This window comes from Anabrus simplex, chromosome 2 (genome assembly GCF_040414725.1).
Source record: "Anabrus simplex isolate iqAnaSimp1 chromosome 2, ASM4041472v1, whole genome shotgun sequence".
In the NCBI taxonomy this organism is placed as follows: Eukaryota; Metazoa; Arthropoda; class Insecta; order Orthoptera; family Tettigoniidae; genus Anabrus; species Anabrus simplex.
The window spans coordinates 290841702-290861322 of record NC_090266.1 but is presented as its reverse complement, the minus strand read 5'-3'; the positions used below and the strand labels follow the sequence as shown (position 1 = coordinate 290861322).

At 37.9% G+C, this 19621-nt stretch overlaps 1 protein-coding gene across 2 annotated transcripts in view; it reads left to right on the top strand.

Annotated features, from left to right (window-relative positions):
- Positions 1-19621, top strand: part of LOC136864067 (prolyl 3-hydroxylase 2) — a 540144-nt gene that overhangs the window by 369672 nt on the left and 150851 nt on the right. For both annotated transcript variants that reach the window (XM_067140608.2, XM_067140609.2), the window contains exon 8: positions 11506-11601. In XM_067140608.2, the coding sequence (XP_066996709.2) occupies positions 11506-11601 (96 nt within the window). The remainder of the gene's footprint in view (positions 1-11505; positions 11602-19621) is intronic.

Sequence of the window (19621 nt, the reverse complement as noted above, 5' to 3'; positions counted from 1 at the left end):
TTCACCCCAATTTGTCACTCCTGTTTAACCGCCATTACTTGGCTTTTCCAAAAACTAAAACATACGTGTTTCTTTATTTTTAAAGGAGATCCCATATGCAAATTATCAGTTCTGTAATATCTTTCGTTTATGAGATATGTGTATCCTCATTAAAGGCATTCAACCCATTTTTCACCCTTTTACACCCCTCCTATTAGGATTTACGGGAAACAAAAAAAATACGTGTTCCTTTATTTTTAGAGGAGATTCTAACTACCAATTTTTACATCTGTAAATTTTAAAGTTTTAAGATGTAGACACACTCATTTTAAAAAATTCACCCCCTCTTTTCACCCCCAATATTTGGATTTTCCAAAAACGAAAAAATGCGTGTTTCTTTACTTTTAAAGTAGATCCAAAATACCAATTTTCAGGTCTGTAATATCTTCAGGTTCTGAAATATAAGTAGCCTCATGAAAGGCATTCAACCCATTATTCACCTTTTTAAACCCTTCCTATTGGGATTTTCCGAAAACAAAAGAATACGTGTTTTTTTATTTTTAAAGGAGATTCTAAACACCAATTTTTACATGTATAAACTTAAAAAGTTTTGAGATATAGATACACTCATTTTAAAAAATCACCCCCTTTTCAAACCCCCCCCCCCATTAATTATATTTTCCACAGACAAAAATACATGTTTCTTTATTTTAAAAGGAGATCCCAAACACCAATTTTCAGGTCTGTAATATCTTCAGGTTGTGAAATATAAGTAGACTCATGAAATGCATTCGACCCGTTTTTCAACCTTTACCACCCTTCCTATTACGATTTTCCGAAAGCGAAATATACGTGTTTCTTTATTTTTAATGTAGATTCTAAATACCAATTTTTACATCTATAACTTTTAAAAGTTTTGATATATAGATACAATCATTTTAAAATATCACCCCCTTTTCACCCCCCTTAATTGGGTTTTCCAGAAACAAAAAAATACGTGTTTCTTTATTTTTAAAGGAGATCCCAAACACCAATTTTCAGGTCTATAATATCTTCAGTTTCTGAGATATAAGTAGCCTCATTAAAGGCATTCAACCCCTTTTTCACCCCTTTTCACTCCTCCTATTGCGATTTTCCGAAAACAAAATAAATACGTGTTTCTTTATTTTTAATGAAGATTCTAAATACCAATTTTTACATCTGCAAACTTTAAAAGTTTGGAGATATAGATTCACTCATTTTAAAAATTCACCCCCTTTTCACCCTCCCATTAATTGGATTTTACAAAAACAAAAAAATACGTGCTTCTTTATTTTTAAAAGAGATCCAAAGTACCAATTTTCAGGTCTGTAATATCTTCAGTTCCTGAGATATAAGTACCGGGATCCTGATTAAAGGCATTCAACCCATTTTCCCCCATTTTCACCCTTTTTCATCCCTTCTATTGGGATTTTCTGAAAACAAAAAAATACGTGTTTCCTTATTTTTAAAGAAGATTCTAAATACCAATTTTTACACCTGTAAACTTTTAAAGTTTTGAGATATAGATACACTCATTTTAAAATTTCACCCCCCTTTTCACCCCCTTAGCGACGGAATATCCAAAAATCCTCTCTTACCGAGCACCTACATTTTAATATGATTATATCCCCAAAATTTCATTTCTTTATGTCCAATAGTTTTGGCTCGGCGATGATGAATCAGTCAGTCAGTCAGTCAGTCAGGACAAGTTATTTTATATATATAGATTTGTGTGTTTGACAGATAGGAAAACTTTTAAGTTCCATTTAACTGAGTCATCACTAGAAAGTATGGTTACCTTCTTAACAAATTATTTGGCCAGTCAGGCAAATTACGAAGCCAGGAAACTCAAGTCACTTAAAATCAAAATCTTGAACATTGACAAATCAATTGCATTTTATAAGAAATGTCTAGAATTAAAGTTATTTCACAAGTAGGCCTACATACCCATAAAAAGCTAAACCCACAACAACTTCAGCTAAAATATCAACATCCCAATCACAGTTATTATGGATCAGAAACTAAATTAAATTCACATTTAAAAAGAAACAGGAAATCAATAAACAAATTCTATGCATTCATTTAAACCTAAGTAACTATTGACACCATCTTCAGTGGACATCCTACACTAATTTTTTATACAATTACATGGAAAAAGAAGCAATCAAGAAACAACAGGTCATTGACAATAAAATATATAACCTAATCAACAAACAGAAAAAAACAGAAAACAATAACCACAACAGACTCACTAATTTTCACTCTATATTAATTAATAGGTCAATCTCTACTTTTTCAAAGAAAGAAAGAAAGAAAGAAAGAAAGAAAAATATCTGCTAGAGAAGGGGCTCAAGTTCAATTTTCATGAATATCATACCGAAAACAACATTAAACAGCTAATCACTGATGTTGAGATTGCTTGCAAAAACTTACCCTTACAGTGAAGTAAATTAATAAAAAACGTAGCCACCAACAAAGCCTTAAAAGTTGTCACACAAGGAATTTCCACCAAACAACCGAATTGTGCAACTCAATATTCAACATTGAAAACAGTTAAGAACAAAATACAAAATGACAACCTAATTGTCACAAAAGCAAATAAAGGGAACACAACAGTCATAATGAAGAAAGATGAGTACCTCTAAAAAACATTAGAATTCAACAACAACAGAATTCAAGAATTACAACTCGACCCAACAAATAAATTTCAAAACAAAACAAAACAAAACAAAACAAAACAAGCGATCAAGGAAACAGACTTTATTCTCACAAAACAAGAAGAAGAAAGCCTCACAATGAAAAATCCTAAACATGATATTGTATAGGCTTTTGGGCTTGTGCCGTGTCAAAAAAATAAGGTGAAATTCTTAACGTTTCACAGAAAACTGTGCTCTGCGTCCTCAGAAGAATTCTCGACTGTCCACGAGAAAGGCTTCTTAAACAACAAAAATCCTAAACGTCTCACAAGAGGAGCCCTCCCCAAAATACAAAAAACTCTTCTCCCATTAGACCAATAGAAAATTTCAAAGATGCACCAAGTTACAATTCAAGCAAACAACTCAACGAAATTCTAAAAGAAAACATCTCACTTAAGAAGATAGGTCAATAAAGAACATTGTATAGCTAATTAAAGATCTAAATAAACTTAAAATAATGGATAGCAGATGAATGATATCCTTTGACAATACCAGCATGTACTCTGATGTACCAATAGATGAATCCATTAAAATTATAGAAAAACTATCTAATAGAAAACACTTCACTACAAGAAACAAAAAAGAAATAATTAACCTTCTTAGAACAACATTAAACAAAAATTGCTTTACATTCAATGACAAAATCTATTGTCAAAAATAAGGTTTAGCTATGGGCTCACCTTTATCAGGTATTATAACAAACATTTCTCTAAATAACTTCAAAAACATTTTCTTAACCGACCAGCATTCTAACAGAATCATACACTAGAGCAGATTTGTAGATGACGTGTTATGCACATATGATAATGACGTGCGCAACATGCTAGAGTCTTTACACCAAGTCAATCAGGTTCACAATGGAACCAGCGACTAACAAGAAAATAAACTTTTTAGACATCATGATCAGCAGGAATAATGAAAACTTGATAGAAAGTATACAGAAAGCCCACTCTGACGTCACACACTATTGACAACGAATCAAACCACCCTTACACACACAAAGTAGCAGCACTGAATACAATGATACACAGAGCTATTTCTATACCAATGAGCACAATGGATTTCCATGAAGAGATACACATAGTAAACAAATCGTGAAAGAAAACAACCATCCTCCGGGCACGGGAGAAACTAATAAATAAGCAAAAGGAGAACAACCAGAAAAACCACACAGGATAAATACATTGTTGTCAACTTCATTAACAAGAACACATACAAAATAGCTAACATTTTCAAAAAACAAGGTCTAAAAGTAGCCATTAGGATGAACAGCACACTACTAAAACGCATCAGCAAATGCAACCAGAACAAAAAAACAGACCTGTTCTCCATGTCAGGAGTCTATGAACTCAAGTGCCAGGAAACTAGCTGCAAAGCCACGTATATAGGCCATACAAGACATAATTTCTACACAGGATACAAAGAACACAAAAATGCATAAGATACAATAGCCTGTACAGTTCAGAATTACGTAAAAATAACAAAGTTCACGATATCGTTTACTGATGAATGAAATACTTGACACTTCAGTTCACTATTCCTATTATAGCTTCACTCATTTAACACACTTCCGAGTATTATCTAACGACGATTTAGTCAGAGAAACGTTTAGAATATTTCCTTCGTCGTGGCGCGGCAGAAACTTTACTAGTGACGTCTTCGCATTGTTTTTAAGTGTTCGAGTGTGACCGCGATGTCCTCGCGAATTGCGACGGAGCATACTGTCCTTCATAATTGTAGAACACACTTACTGCACACTGGCCATAACCTTGGTTCACTGACCTATTTATACCTGTCTGCGAGCAGCGCTCGGAATCAGATGATGAAGGGGTGATAATTCCTTCCAAACTTTAACTTATTATATCTTGGAAACCACTGGACGGATTGATCTCAAACTTGCAGGGTTTCACTTCGAGAATATTGTCTACAATTCAGCATTGGCCTCATGTTAATTGGTCCAGGCGTTAAAAAGTTCATAAAATAATTTTCGAGAGAATTCTGAAGAGGAGGGAAACTACAGGCAGCGGTGACGTCACTTGACCTTGCTCAACTTGCGCTCTCCCTCACACAGCGCAGTGAGAAGGAGAACATTCTCTCATATAGCTGTTCATGCATCAGAACTTAACTGTATGCTCATAAATAAAATTTATAACTCGTATGTGCCAGGGCCTATGCCTTCCTGGTACAATACAGAAAGGCAAACTCAACATTGAGGTAAGAAAGGGAGTCCTACCAGACCTTTGTGGAAAAGGTTGTCACTCTGTACGAAGGAGTTTACCAGTAACTTGGATGGAAGTGCAGGATTTAGATAAATAGGTTCATTATTGCCAAGTGAACAATTAGATCAGCTTGCTAGTCCAGCATTTGAGGAGACTGTAGTTTATGTATAGTGATGGGGTAATAAACAAGATCTTGTGTGTAATTTACATGTAGTTGTGACAAGTATCAGTCTATTACACTGCCAACTTATGCATTAGAGCAATATTCCAGAAGCTTTTCCTATAGTTATTAAGCTAGTGTACAGAACACTAGCCATACCTGAACTCCTCAAGAAATGTACACATATGTGAATACATACAACCCTAATGAGAATTTAAATTTTTTTACTTTGGAAGAAATGTCCAGAGACAACCTTTCTTCACAGCCATTTGGTAAAATTAGCTGCCTTTGAAGCTGCTGTAGTCTTCAATGATATAAATTAAGACAGGATTGTCATTCTTGCAAAATTTGGATTTGGACCTGGATTCTTTGCACAAAAGACAGTACAGAAATTCAGCAACATGCTTGTCATGAAAGCAGTATGCTACCATACTATTCTGAACGTGGTACAATAACAAGGAAGGGGAGAGGCAAGAAGAGATTTGCAGAGGTTCATGAGGGAGAGAAACAGTGAAAGGATCCTCATTGCATTTCCTTTTTTTTTCTCATTTTCACAATATTCAGAACATATGTGCATTTTTCTTTCTTTCAAAATGATTTACAGGATTGTAATGAAATTTGACACACTATTTCTGTATTAGGTAATGTAAATTTTGACTGGAAGTATTTCTGTTAACCTCCATCTAATCAACACCTCAAAATACACTGACTGACAGAGCAAATGCAACACCAAGAAGGAGTGGTTCGAAAGGGATGAAAGTTGGGGAAAAAAACAGAGACGGCACGGACGAATAATTGATGTTTATTTCAAACCGATATGCAGGTTACACAATGCGCACGGCATCAACTCAGTAGGATGTAGGACCACCGCGAGCGGCGATGCACGCAGAAACACGTCGAGGTACAGAGTCAATAAGAGTGCGGATGGTGTCCTCAGGGATGGTTCTCCATTCTCTGTCAACCATTTGCCACAGTTGGTCGTCCGTACGAGGCTGGGGCAGAGTTTGCAAACGGCGTCCAATGAGATCCCACACGTGTTCGATTGGTGAGAGATCCGGAGAGTACGCTGGCCACGGAAGCATCTGTACACCTCGTAGAGCCTGTTGGGAGATGCGAGCAGTGTGTGGGCGGGCATTATCCTGCTGAAACAGAGCATTGAGCAGCCCCTGAAGGTACGGGAGTGCCACCGGCCGCAGCACATGCTGCACGTAGCGGTGGGCATTTAACGTGCCTTGAATACGCACTAGAGGTGACGTGGAATCATACGCAATAGCGCCCCAAACCATGATGCCGCGTTGTCTAGCGGTATGGCGCTCCACAGTTACTGCCGGATTTGACCTTTCTCCACGCCGGCGCCACACTCATCTGCGGTGACTATCACTGACAGAACAGAAGCGTGACTCATCGGAGAACATGACGTTCCGCCATTCCCTCATCCAAGTCACTCTAGCCCGGCACCATGCCAGGCGTGCACGTCTATGCTGTGGAGTCAATGGTAGTCTTCTGAGCGGACGCCGGGAGTGCAGGCCTCCTTCAACCAATTGACGGGAAATTGTTCTGGTCGATATTGGAACAGCCAGGGTGTCTTGCACACGCTGAAGAATGGCGGTTGACGTGGCATGCGGGGCTGCCACCGCTTGGCGGCGGATGCACCGATCCTCGCGTGCTGACGTCACTCGGGCTGCGCCTGGACCCCTCACACGTGCCACATGTCCCTGCGCCAACCATCTTCGCCACAGGCGCTGCACCGTGGACACATCCCTATGGGTATCGGCTGCGATTTGACGAAGCGACCAACCTGCCCTTCTCAGCCCGATCACCATACCCCTCGTAAAGTCGTCTGTCTGCTGGAAATGCCTCCGTTGACGGCGGCCTGGCATTCTTAGCTATACACGTGTCCTGTGGCACACGACAACACGTTCTACAATGACTGTCGGCTGAGAAATCACGGTACGAAGCGGGCCATTCGCCAACGCCGTGTCCCATTTATCGTTCGCTACGTGCGCAGCACAGCGGCGCATTTCACATCATGAGCATACCTCAGTGACGTCAGTCTACCCTGCAATTGGCATAAAGTTCTGACCACTCCTTCTTGGTGTTGCATTTGCTCTGTCAGTCAGTGTATAATTTGTAAAGACAGTCATTATGTCCCAAGAACCAGCATCATTTAAAAAAAAAAAAGCATAAATGGTATTAGTCTTATAATTGAAGTACAATAAGCCACTATTGTGAGGCTTTTGTTGCGATTTTCACCATGTCAAGAATTCTGGCTATAGTGCTCTATGAATGGCATCACATATAATAAGAACAAATCCGTGGATGTATTGTGAGCAATCCTAAATCTGTAAGATGCAGACATGTATGAGTCACCAATGTCCAGAAACCTGTAGGCCTAAATAAATATATTTCCACTGTTAATTGTAGTACCTTCAAATTATGAATTCAAATTGATGTACATAAATGCAGCCATTGTTTTCAGTACTTTTTTATCAATAATTTGGGCAACCTGCAGAATGCAAAGAAATGTACCTGCCACTAATCTTTTATTTGATATATTTTGCCACAGACATACTGTAGTTGTTTCGGGGGTGAACATCACTTCTGACATTAAACCTTAAAAGGTTGTTGTGAATATTGAATTTAACGATACTGACAGCCTTTCCTCAAAACATATACTTTTCCTGTAATTTGTTTGCCTGATGTCTATTAGTGACTTCATTTTTCCCACTAATTCCTTATAATTATTGATGGGTATTCGGTACTAGTTCCTGAATTTTTCTTCATCATTCCACAACGAAGGCACACATTGGTGGAATTCTCCATGGCTCTTTGCCTTGTCCACTGCGATCGCCTGGTTCTTTCCTTTCTCCTAATATATTCATACATTAGAATAATATCTTCACCCGAATTATCGCTTTTCCAACGCTTTCTTTTCCGCTCGTGAATATGAATATGTCTGTAGCCTGTACGGTACTGGGTGGGAGTACCAGCTGTATCCGTGCAGTCGATTCCTCTTGATCGATGACCAGTGTGACAAGGTAAATTAATTTAGTCGTTAGTGCTCGATGGCAGTTGGTTGCTCTTGATCGTTCGATGCTCTGTGTGACAGGGGGCTAAGACCTTTAAAAACATCGTGTAATATGTAATACCGGGTTCAAGACCTGTTTTCTAATTGTATAACTGCATCAGAAGCTACGGCTTCTTTCTTCAATGGTATTTTACATACCTTGTCTGACTGTACAGTCTCAACTAATTACTTTATATAACGAAGCGTAAGAGTTAGAGTTTACATTATATAATTGTGAAATAGGTTTGGGCCTTGGTGCTCATGTAGGGTGAAGTATTTTGAGCCCTTGTGCTCCCTCCTATTGGTGACCTCCAAGCTTTCGAGCTTCCGTGTAATATTAATTAAGAGCTATCAAGCTCCTACCCTTGGGTTTTCTCTGTAATATTAATGAGCCTTGGGGTTTGTTTTTGTTGCCAGAGCCTCCTGCTCCCTTACTATTGCTGTGTTATTTTGTATCCTGTGATGAATAGAAAGAAAATACAGTATTCTCAAATTTTAGCAGATTTTCTTGAACTCTAATTTGTGCTTGTCCAGGCTTCACCCCTCATGCTTCTTATCACTGTGCAGTCCACTACAATTCCTGTAAGAAAAATGATAGCCACTACTTTCTACTCTTAACCTTTCATATTCCACTGTTGTTGAAAACCTATATAAGTAATGGGAAGGAACAAACAAGTGCAAATCATCCCATAGACCAAGTGAATCAGCTGTGCCTACCTGTCCTCGAACATATACAACCTGCTAGGAATTCCATGTCTCCTAGTCATATTTTACATGACATCTTACTGTAATTTTATGTACATGAAGCCTGATACAGGCTTTCTCACACACTGCCAAAACCATACAAGATGCAGAAAGTGAAGCGCATCTTAAAGCACTGTACCCTGTTATATAGACCAGTGTTTACTTTTCTAATCTTTTATGATATGTTACTGTACGGTACACACTATATCCAGTCCTATAGCTTGTTAAGGAGGAAGCCATACTTTCCAGTGTTGACTCAGTTAAATGTAACTTAAAAGCTCTTCAGTCTGTCAAACACACAGGTTAAATATAAATATTATACTACAACATAACTGTAAAAAAGTAATACATCTGATGATGTTCTTTTAGGAACATAACATGTCATTCTTTGTTTAATAGTGTGTATTTTTATCCCTTATTTAATAATGCATTTTTTTTTACAGGTATGTTGTAGTATAATGTTTATATTTAACTTGTGTGTTCCACTGACTGAAAAGCTTTTAAGTTACATCCCTATAGCTATCACTGGAGAATTGTGTATGTAATTGGTTAAGGTCACCATTACTTTTTGAAAGAAAATGACAGAGTAGAATCACAAAGGATGCAATAGGTTGCGACTAATGAGACACATGCATATCCACCACCATACTGTACAGCTTAGTCACATTAATAAAAGGCAGAATTTTTAAAAAATTATGGTATAAACTATGGCACATAAATGGCATACAGCAGATGTGTTAGCTCACGTCATGCAATTCCTACTGTTAGAGCGTTCAGTAAAAGTTTAAAACTGGGCCATAATGCTGTAATACATTTGCAATATTTTGAAGTGAGATCCTCGGTCTGGAAGTTAATACTGAGTTATAAGGCACCAGGCTACATGCTTCAGGTAGCTGTGTGGAATTATTTTAGCTATGTAACTGCTTCTCAGAGCACTGAGGGATTCTGCTTCACTGATGTCTCTTTTTATTTTATTTTTGTGCTTGGGTTGGCATCTTCCATGAAGATTTTATATTCTACAAGACATAGATATCCTTATAATGACTATAATAAATAAAGTAGACATAGTAAATATCACCAGAAAATACTGACTACAGACAAACTTATTGTGCACATTACTGTCACCATTATACTGTACCTATTCAACCAAATACTGTAATAAGTACAGTATGTACTCGACTCATTGGGAATTGTTACAATATTCTGGGCTTTAGAAGGGTGTGATTTAACATAACGTGAACTTTGCAGCAAGGCAAACCTGTCTATATATAGTTCTTGTACAGGCAAAAAAATTATGGTATAAACTATGGCACATAAATGGCATACAGCAGATGTGTTAGCTCACGTCATGCAATTCCTACTGTTAGAGCGTTCAGTAAAAGTTTAAAACTGGGCCATAATGCTGTAATACATTTGCAATATTAGCTGATGAGTAGCCTACTTGGTTACAATATTACTCTATGGAGAAGCAAGGTGTTATGCTTCGAAGCACATGATTAGCCTACCTCAATACAATATTACTCTTTGGAGATGCAAGACAATGCTTGGGAAGCTCAACATATATATCAGAAACAAATTTCTGGATGAAGGCTACCAACTGCAGATACATTTTGAAGTGTAAGAGACATCTGTGTTAAACAATGCCAGTTGTAAGGGAACCACCTGTTTGGGATGGTCCAGTGACATTTGGTGTTAAGGAAAAATGTGTACATAATGCAGTAATTGAGAACAAACTACATACCAGCTCATGGCCATATCACATGATCTGAATATCAGCCAGGCATTTGTAGGCTACTGCACATATTACATCACAGTAAATTTGGTATGTCAAATGTTATATGACACATTGTGATCATAATTACTCTAAGTCTTCATTATTGTGGCTCACATGGGATTGAAATAAAGACATAAAAATACCCTGTCAGCACCAGGTTTTAACCTACGAACACACATCGCTGGTATTTAAACACTGCAGCCATACAGAAGTCTGTTGTAACTGACCTTACACCATAACATTTCACTATATTTCACTATTATCCCAGTTTATGATCAACACGGAGCATTCCTTTTATTTGTGTAGCACAGTTCTATGCGTTAATTAATCATTACTTGTTGGTCAGCAATGACTGTATGTATTCTTAGCCATGTGCCTACACAAGAACTTATTTCCATATGTCATATGTCTATGTTATAAATCACGAGTTGCATAAATTTGAAGAAATAGGCGTGGCTGATTCACCCAATATAAAAAGAAAGGAACATGTAACAGAATAAACACACTGAAAGGGCATTGTGGGGAAAGGGGGAAATAGAAAGGAAACACAAAAGTACAAGGAACATTTTCATACACAGCTATCTTCACACAGATTGGCTCACTCCTCGTCAATCCCTGTTCTTCTGTATCCATTTCCTATATGAGTTAATGTGACATTAAAGATATAGCAAAAAAAAAAAAAAAAAAAAGGGGGGGGGGCAAGTAACAATCTCAAATTTATGTATCTTTTTCTTTAAGGCACCCAAACAGAGATCAAGAGGGAGGAAATAAGTAAACTATTAAATCTTCTTACATGTAACATATTTTTGCATGAATATAAAAAAACTCTTATTATTGTGTTGAAGATTGCTGCAGTCCAAGGAGATGGTTATACTGGGAACAAATCACCGCACTCAGAGCATGAGAAGTTTGAAGGTCTTACCTTGGGAAGGGCAGCATTGGTGAGTAACTTGCACCATCTTGCAGTACAAAAAAAGGAAAAAGATAATGAATCAATTTCATCTATGTTTTATTTTTTATTGTACAAAGTACAACCAGCAGAAAAGGTTCCATTTTATTACAAACCATAGCATACATTAATTGTATACAGCAAAGCTTTTAATCATGTTTCTCACATATACTGTTGGTGAGGAATCTAAGAAGCTGATAGGCAGAAGTAAGCTATCAAAGAGTGTTACAAGTGGCCAGGCTGCTTCTTCCCCAATATTTCCAGTCAGTAGCAAGAACTGATAGTTGGTCTGAAGATTCTAGCATAAAATTCGGCTTTTCACATGTTATCACCGAGACCCAGTGACCCTGAACTTCTTTTCTATCCTGTATAGGTTGCAAGTGTGGATTTGGAATGAACCATCCAAAATTAAGTATGAGAAGGTAAAGTAGTAAGGAAATAGATTGAAAATCAAATGAAATGTCTGGACAGTAGATGTGTGAGTGAGAATGCAACTTCTGTTGCTTTCCTGAGAACATTTTATTTTCATACTGAAGTCAGTATGTAAGTAAATAATATATTATTATATAGCATAGAGGGCTTCATTAGGTAGAGGTAGGGTTCCCAGATGAACTGTTTTACCTGGAACATACAGTTCTTTTCTCTCGTTGTTCCGTGTAAAGTACACCCTTTAAACCATATGCTGAATGTTCTGTTTATCAGAAAAATCTCTTTTTTTTTTTAAGTCCCATGCTTTAGACCATAGTTTATTTTATAACTGTTAGGTTTTTCAGTCTGCCAAAACAAATTTTGAATAAATACATTTATAAACTAGTAGAAAATAATATAACTAATTCAGTATAACTTAAATTTACAAAATTCCTGAAAAATAAAACATTTACAGTAGAACCCCTATTTAGCGTTTTTCTAGGGACTGGAATTCTTTTACCTTCAATAGGGTTAACCTTAAATTGAGGTTTCAGTAGAAAGCAAACTTTTTCCAGAAATCTTTGCCTGTATTGATAAATTGCATCAACACACATTATTTTATTTACACAATGACAACAATAAAACAAGGACATACTACCGTACAAACTACAGGTATACTGTAATTACAACTATTTCTGTAGCACTAATACAGTAGTCAAAGATCGTAGATTCCCAGCACACTACAAAATTATAACACCCACAACATATTTACCCAATGACAACAATATATTGAGCTACATTGCCTGTATACAGTACATATTTACACAACTGTCAGTATCTCATTTTTTTCAATAATCAGAAATGATAGTCTGCTTTTTAGCACTGTTGGATTTTACATTCAAAATGTCCATTTCCAATTGGTTTAGTCCATCTATAACAGAACTGTTAACTAACGGGCACATTTGCGTTTCTCTCCACTTCCCGAATCAAGTCCCCTTCATCTGTGACAGATAGAGTTTTTCTTTTCACTGCCATAGTTAACTTCATTAAAACAACGAACTAGAGCAAACTGACGTAGAGCTGGATACTCCACGTGATAAACAATACACCAACTGACGCCAACTTACGTAAACTGACGCTATACTCTAATGCTACGACAGATATACACAACTCGAACAGAGCTCAGCCGCGTACTGCATGCATGCAAGCAAAGCATCCCAAGTGTTTGAACATTGTGTCATCGTTAGTCTTCAGCCGTGGTCGGCTAAATTCGAGGTCGCCCGTGCGTGTAGCGAGGAATCGATACGGAAAATGATCGATCACGTTATATAAACACTGGGGTAGAGAGTATGAATATTGATAACAGAGAAACTAACATGGCCCAAATTTGCCCGTAACAACGAATGAATCAGTGGAAAGGGTTTTTATTGTAACCGAAGGATATTGCACACATTAATATAGGAATTTTCAAAGGGCATAATATATTGTCATTACTTCTACTGTACTGCAGCGGCTGTGGTCGAATGTGTATCAGAGTCTGACATTTCACTTTAGCACTACGCGTCCGTGTTCTAAATTCCTCTTAAGCCGTGAATCACCCTTAGCAAGTTATACCGTCTTTTTCATACGTCTTTAATGTCCCATAACCATAACAAATAGAAATAAATACTTGCGAATTTTAAAATTTCCTAACGCTAAATGCGGGTTTTGCCGTAATGTTAATTATGTTAAATCAAATATGAAATTGCATTGTTCTTATGGCGTAATTTTTGGGACTTGAAATTTCTTCCATTAAATGTGGGTTTACCTTAAATCGAGATCACGTAAAATCGGGGTTATACTGTATTAACATATTATACCTGAAAAAGATGCCATTACTTAAAAGCAGAATGACATGTTTCGTTCTTGTAAAAACATCAGATTCTATCAAATCACACTTTTAATTTTCTTAAGTGTATATTATGAATTGATGAATAGTATCAAGTAGTACAAAACATTTATGTTTAACCTCTGTTTATGCACTTCCAATAGTTGAATATTAGAACTTATAATAATGAAGTGCTCCAGCTGTGCTGCTTTTTTTTGCTAGTCCAGCAAAGAGTGCAAGATGGTACAATGCTCTGTCGTTGGCATGAGGCCAGCTGGCAAGTTCGTGGGTAACTTTCTGTTCCACTTTTTATCGTTTTCCACCCTGGTGAACAGTCCTAGGTCTTTGCCGTTTTATGGGATGCCATTCAATTAGTTAATATCTTGTTCATTTTTCATTTCATAATCGCAAAAAGCACTAAATATCTGCAGCCTCTCTTGTTCTTGCAATCAGTGACCAAATATAAGAACAATTTGGGTGTGGACAGAAAGTGGTATTACAGAATACCTGTACCAATATAAAAAACCTTAATTGGGGAAACGGTTAATATTAGAGATAAAATCCCACTATCGGCAGCCCTGAAGATGGTTTTCCGTGGTTTCCCATTTTCACACCAGGCAAATGCTGGGGCTGTACCTTAATTAAGGCCACGGCCGCTTCCTTCTACCTCCTAGCCCTTTCCTATCCCATCGTCGCCATAAGACCTATCTGTGTCGGTGCGACGTAAAGCCCCTAGCAAAAAAAAAAAAATTACAGCCAATACCATTATTTTTGTACTGGTATGTAAAGGTTACATCATCAGTAAAGACTACAGGCAAATATAATCATAAAGAAATATTGGAAAGACCTAGTGCATTTGTTTTCTTTTATTTTCGTATGCCTTCATGACTACATCGGGACGGCATGGCTAAATGTCATGTGCTTATATTCTGGACTGCAATGATAACCAGACAACAATATTTATTGTGGATTAGTTGTGATTAACAAGATATCTTCAATTACATCGCTGCGTAAGTTGCAAGGACGAGGAGAAAGTAGGTACTTTAATGACGAAAAGACTTTCAACACTTGCTTGTGTGGATGGAACTGTTGTGAACTCATCTGTATGCTTGTGCTCAAATGTACCTCCACTTCCTCCCATGATTGCCCTAGAAATAAATTAGTCTGTATAAGTCTTGCATTGATATTATTATACTTTATATTACACTTTTTATACTTGGTTTGATAGACAATAACAGAACTGAGAGAATAACAGCGCTTGTCACCCATGAGCTTGGACAAATGAACATTGATATTGCTGCCTTAAGTGAAACCAGCGAAGGTAAACTTAACAGAGTTCAGCTCAGGCTACACAATCTTCTGGAAGGGAAAAGATGAGGGAGAACACCACATTCATGATGTTGAATTTGCTATAAAGTGCACATTGGTGAATGATTATCAGCTAACTCTAACAGCTGTGTGGAAAAGGATTATGACTCTCCGAATCCCACTCTCTGGAGCCAAATTTATGACACTCATCTCCGCACTTTAGATGCTTATATAGAAGCTAAAGATCAGTTCTACAACCTGCTGAGCACTACCATCACCAAAGTACCACCAAGAGATAAACTCTTACTACTTGGCAATTTCAACACCAGAGTTGGTAAAGATTATCAATTATGGGGCATTGTGATGGGAAAACATGGACTTGGGAACTGTAATGCCAATGGTCTACTGCTCCTTGGTTTATGTGCTGAACATGAACTTTTTATTACTAAAACTTAGTTCCTCCTGTCTAATCGCTACAAGACCACTTTGATGCATCCTCGCTCAAAGCACTGGCACATCCTTGACTATATCATCACCAGGCAATGTGATGATGATGATGATGCTTGTTGTTTAAAGGGGCCTAACATCGAGGTCATCGGCCCCTAATGGTACGAAATGAAACGACAAAGTAAAAGTTCAAAATTATCCACTGACCAAAATAAAAAATGTCATGAAGAATGAATGAACGAATGAATGAATGAATGAATGAATGAATGAACATGAATTTAAAACAATCAGTGGATCCGACTCAAAAAACTATCATAGTTAATAGTATTACTGACCAAGGGACCACTTCCAAAGCAAATCGAGGATGCTTGGTGTCTAAATGGGTCCAAAATACAAGACAAAGGCCCCTCAGAATGATACTTATCGCTAGTAATGTAGAACCATGGTATCTGTCCTGTTGCGGTACTAATCAATGGTAGCAGAGACTTGCGGTATTCCACACATTATTGTACTACTCAAAGCTTATGAAATTCGACATTAATACAGACCTATGTTTTTCTCACTCTGCGGCGCCATTCACAGGCAACGCAAACCTATGATGTTCATCACATAAGAGTACTAACCACAGGGACCTCTCCCTATCCCGTGGTGTTCCTCATATAGTGGGTACTAATCACAGGTAAGGCAGGTCCATGGTAGCTATCATCCCATGGTCCCGCTCATATGGTGGTACTAATCACAAGTACTGCAAAAGCCGACCGCGCGGTGCTCCTGTGTGCTACTAATCACAAAGCTATTTCGTACCTAATATAGTGGTACTACGTACAAGTAAAAGCGACCCTTGGTGTTCTCCGCGTGGTGGTACTAATCACATGTAGTTGCATGGTTCGAATACAACCATCCCTTGGTCGCCCCTTTTAGTCGGCTCTCACGACAGGCAGGGGATACCGTGGGTGTATTATTCGTCTGCCTCCCCCACCCACAGGGGGTGTGTGTTTGGTCCGCGAGAGGTATTTTATTTCCCTCAAGTCCGCCGGCAAGCCGGTTAGGACCCCCCTATCTGCCACCTGGGACGCGCCACGTGGGAGTATCACCTCTCCCCCTGCTACGCCTGCGTAGCAGGTTCGTGGAGGCAATGTGATAAAAAAGATGTCCTTGTTAGAAGGACCGCAAGAAACAAGAAACGTCGATGACTGCTGGACAGATCATAAGCTCCTTTTTTGCCGGTTGAGAATCTCAATCTGTTGCAAAACAAAACGATCCATCCACAACCTGCCCAGAAAGAAATTTGATACTTCTAAACTTCAAATTGAATCCGTTGCTACAGATTACAGAAATGCAGTCTCAAACTGGCTAGTCATCCAGTCAGCATTGATAGTACAAAATCAGGAGTTGGCCATGCTTCAGAAGGTCATCACTGAGTCAGCTGAGGAAACAGTTGGTTTTATGAGGGAAAAAAAGACAAGACTGGATTGATGAAAATAATGAAGAAATTAAAAGTCTCATCAATGCCAAATGGGAAGCCCATCTATCCTATGTTCAAGATCTGTCTTCCAATGTGAAGAAATCACATTTCTTGGAACTTAAAGGAAAATGTCAGGCACAAATAATAACTGGTGGCAACAAAAATCTGAAGAACTGCAAAGACTATCTGATGCCCATGACCTGCAAAACGTCTATGCTGGCATCTTATTCTTCTTCTTTTTCCTTCTTCTGCTTCTTCTTCTTCTTCTTCTTCTTCTTCTTCTTCTTCTTCTTCTTCTTCTTTTCTTCATGGGACCACTAAATATTAGTTCCTAATTAGCATCGACCTCTAAGATCTTTTGCTACCATGTTTTTCCTTCATTCCCACCTAGATATACCTGCTCCCTTTACAAAGCTGCAGGTTGTTCTTATTGGGTCTTCTTGGATTTTTTCTCTCTTGACCTGGTAGTCCTAGAGTGGATAGTCTGATTCTACCAAGCACCTCACATTCGAAAAATATGTGTTCAGCTGATTCCTCTGCTTCATTGCATTTCCTACATATATTGTCTCATATTCTATATAGGTGTTTTTTCAGATGGCAGTGTCCTGTCACCAGTCCTACTACCCATCTTATATTTTCTCTGCTGAGTTTCAACAGTTCTTTAGAATGCTTCTTGTTTGGTCCTTTTATCAGTTCCTTTGCAAACCTACATCCTGGAGTATTTTTCCAATTCTCCATTTGTTTCTTTTGTGCCCATTTTCCTATGCAGTGTCGGACTTGTCCAGAGGAAATCCTGCATACAGGTTCTGGGTCTACAAAATGTGTTTCTGCCCCTTTCCTGGTCAATTTATCTGCCTTTTCATTTCCTTCTATACCTGCATGCCCTGGTACCCATATTATTTCGACAATGTTGTACTTTGAGAGCTTCAGGAGAAGTGAGTGGTAATACCAGACAATTCTGGATATTATCCGGACTGCCTCTGGTGCCTAAATGGCCACTTGGCTGTCTGTAAAAGTGAAAATGTTCTTATTCCTATAGTTCATATTCAGATTTTCTTCAAGACATGTTGTGATAGCTATCATTTCAGCTTGAAAGACTGTAGTGTGTCTGCCCAGGCTCATTTGGATTGATCTCTCAGGTTTTCCCCTGTTGATCCCTCCTCCTGTGCCATCCACAGTCTTTGAGCCATCAGTCCACTACACTGTATCTTCTTTTTCAGTATTCCATTTGTTGACATCCCAGTCTTCTTTTTTTATTATCTGGGTCTCAAATGGTTTTTCAAACTTGCAGGGTGTACTTTGGTATCATATGATCAGAAGGCATGTGTAGAACTTCCTGTGTTATTACTCTGTTAATTTTACAGTGTCATTGGGTCATTGTGCATTCCAGCACTCTGATTTTGCCAGTATATATTAACTCATTCTAGCCTGTCCTTTTATGAAATTGCATAGTGATGGGAGGTGTGGTAAAGTATTCAAGGCTTCTGTCGGCGTAGTTCTCATAGCCCCAGTTATGGTTATGCATGCCATTCTCTGTAGGCTATCCAATCTACTGCCGACTTTTCCTTGACTTACTTTCTGCCACCAGATGATTGCAGCATAGGCCATCAACAGTCTAATGATCATTGTGTATATCCAGATTACCATTGATGGTCTTAGGCCCCATGTCTTCCCAACGACTCACTTACATGCATCCAGCAAGTTCTTGGCCCGGGTTATATTCCTTTCTATATATTCTGCCCGTTTAAGCCACGACTAGCATTTGGAGGCACGCGACCCTCTCAGGGGTGCTCAGTAAGGGATTGACATGTTCCATGATAAAATGGTGTGGATCAAGGAGATGGGCAGATATTCATAAATAATGAACCATCAAAATCCAAATAAATGGTGGATGATTTATTCCAAAAATAATAATAATTCCTTCCTTCTCAGAATGATTATGTGAAATGATCGCTAAAATTTTAATTTTATATCAACTCTTGCTGTACATCCAAAAATTAAAACAGATGGGATGGCACAAGTTAATGCATTCTTATTAATACTGACAAAATTGTTTCGTCCATGTCACATTTTTTAAAAAATATTACTTTGAAAGTTATCTGATTTTTCTAGAAAATGATGCTCGCACGCATGTCAATTCATGCCGGAAAATCTGGAACAAGATTTTAAATATTGAAGTTATATGACTGAGCGAAGCAAAAAAAAATTAAAATACAAAAAAATTTCAACAAATTACTTTTGTCGCTTAATTTCACTTTTAATTTAATTACTTTTCCAATTTAAATCGACTTTTCAATGATTATCTGCTCAGCGTAACATAATACACGTGATATTACGTGGCAAAGTAGGCAAGAAAATGAGAGAAAGAAAAAAATTAATTTAAATTAAATCCTTAACCATGTGTCATAATCCTGACACAACGCCGAAATTCGGAACAACGATGGTTACACACATAAATCGATATTGCACAATAAAATTAAATCACACAACCTGTGGAATAACAACATAAAAATGCAC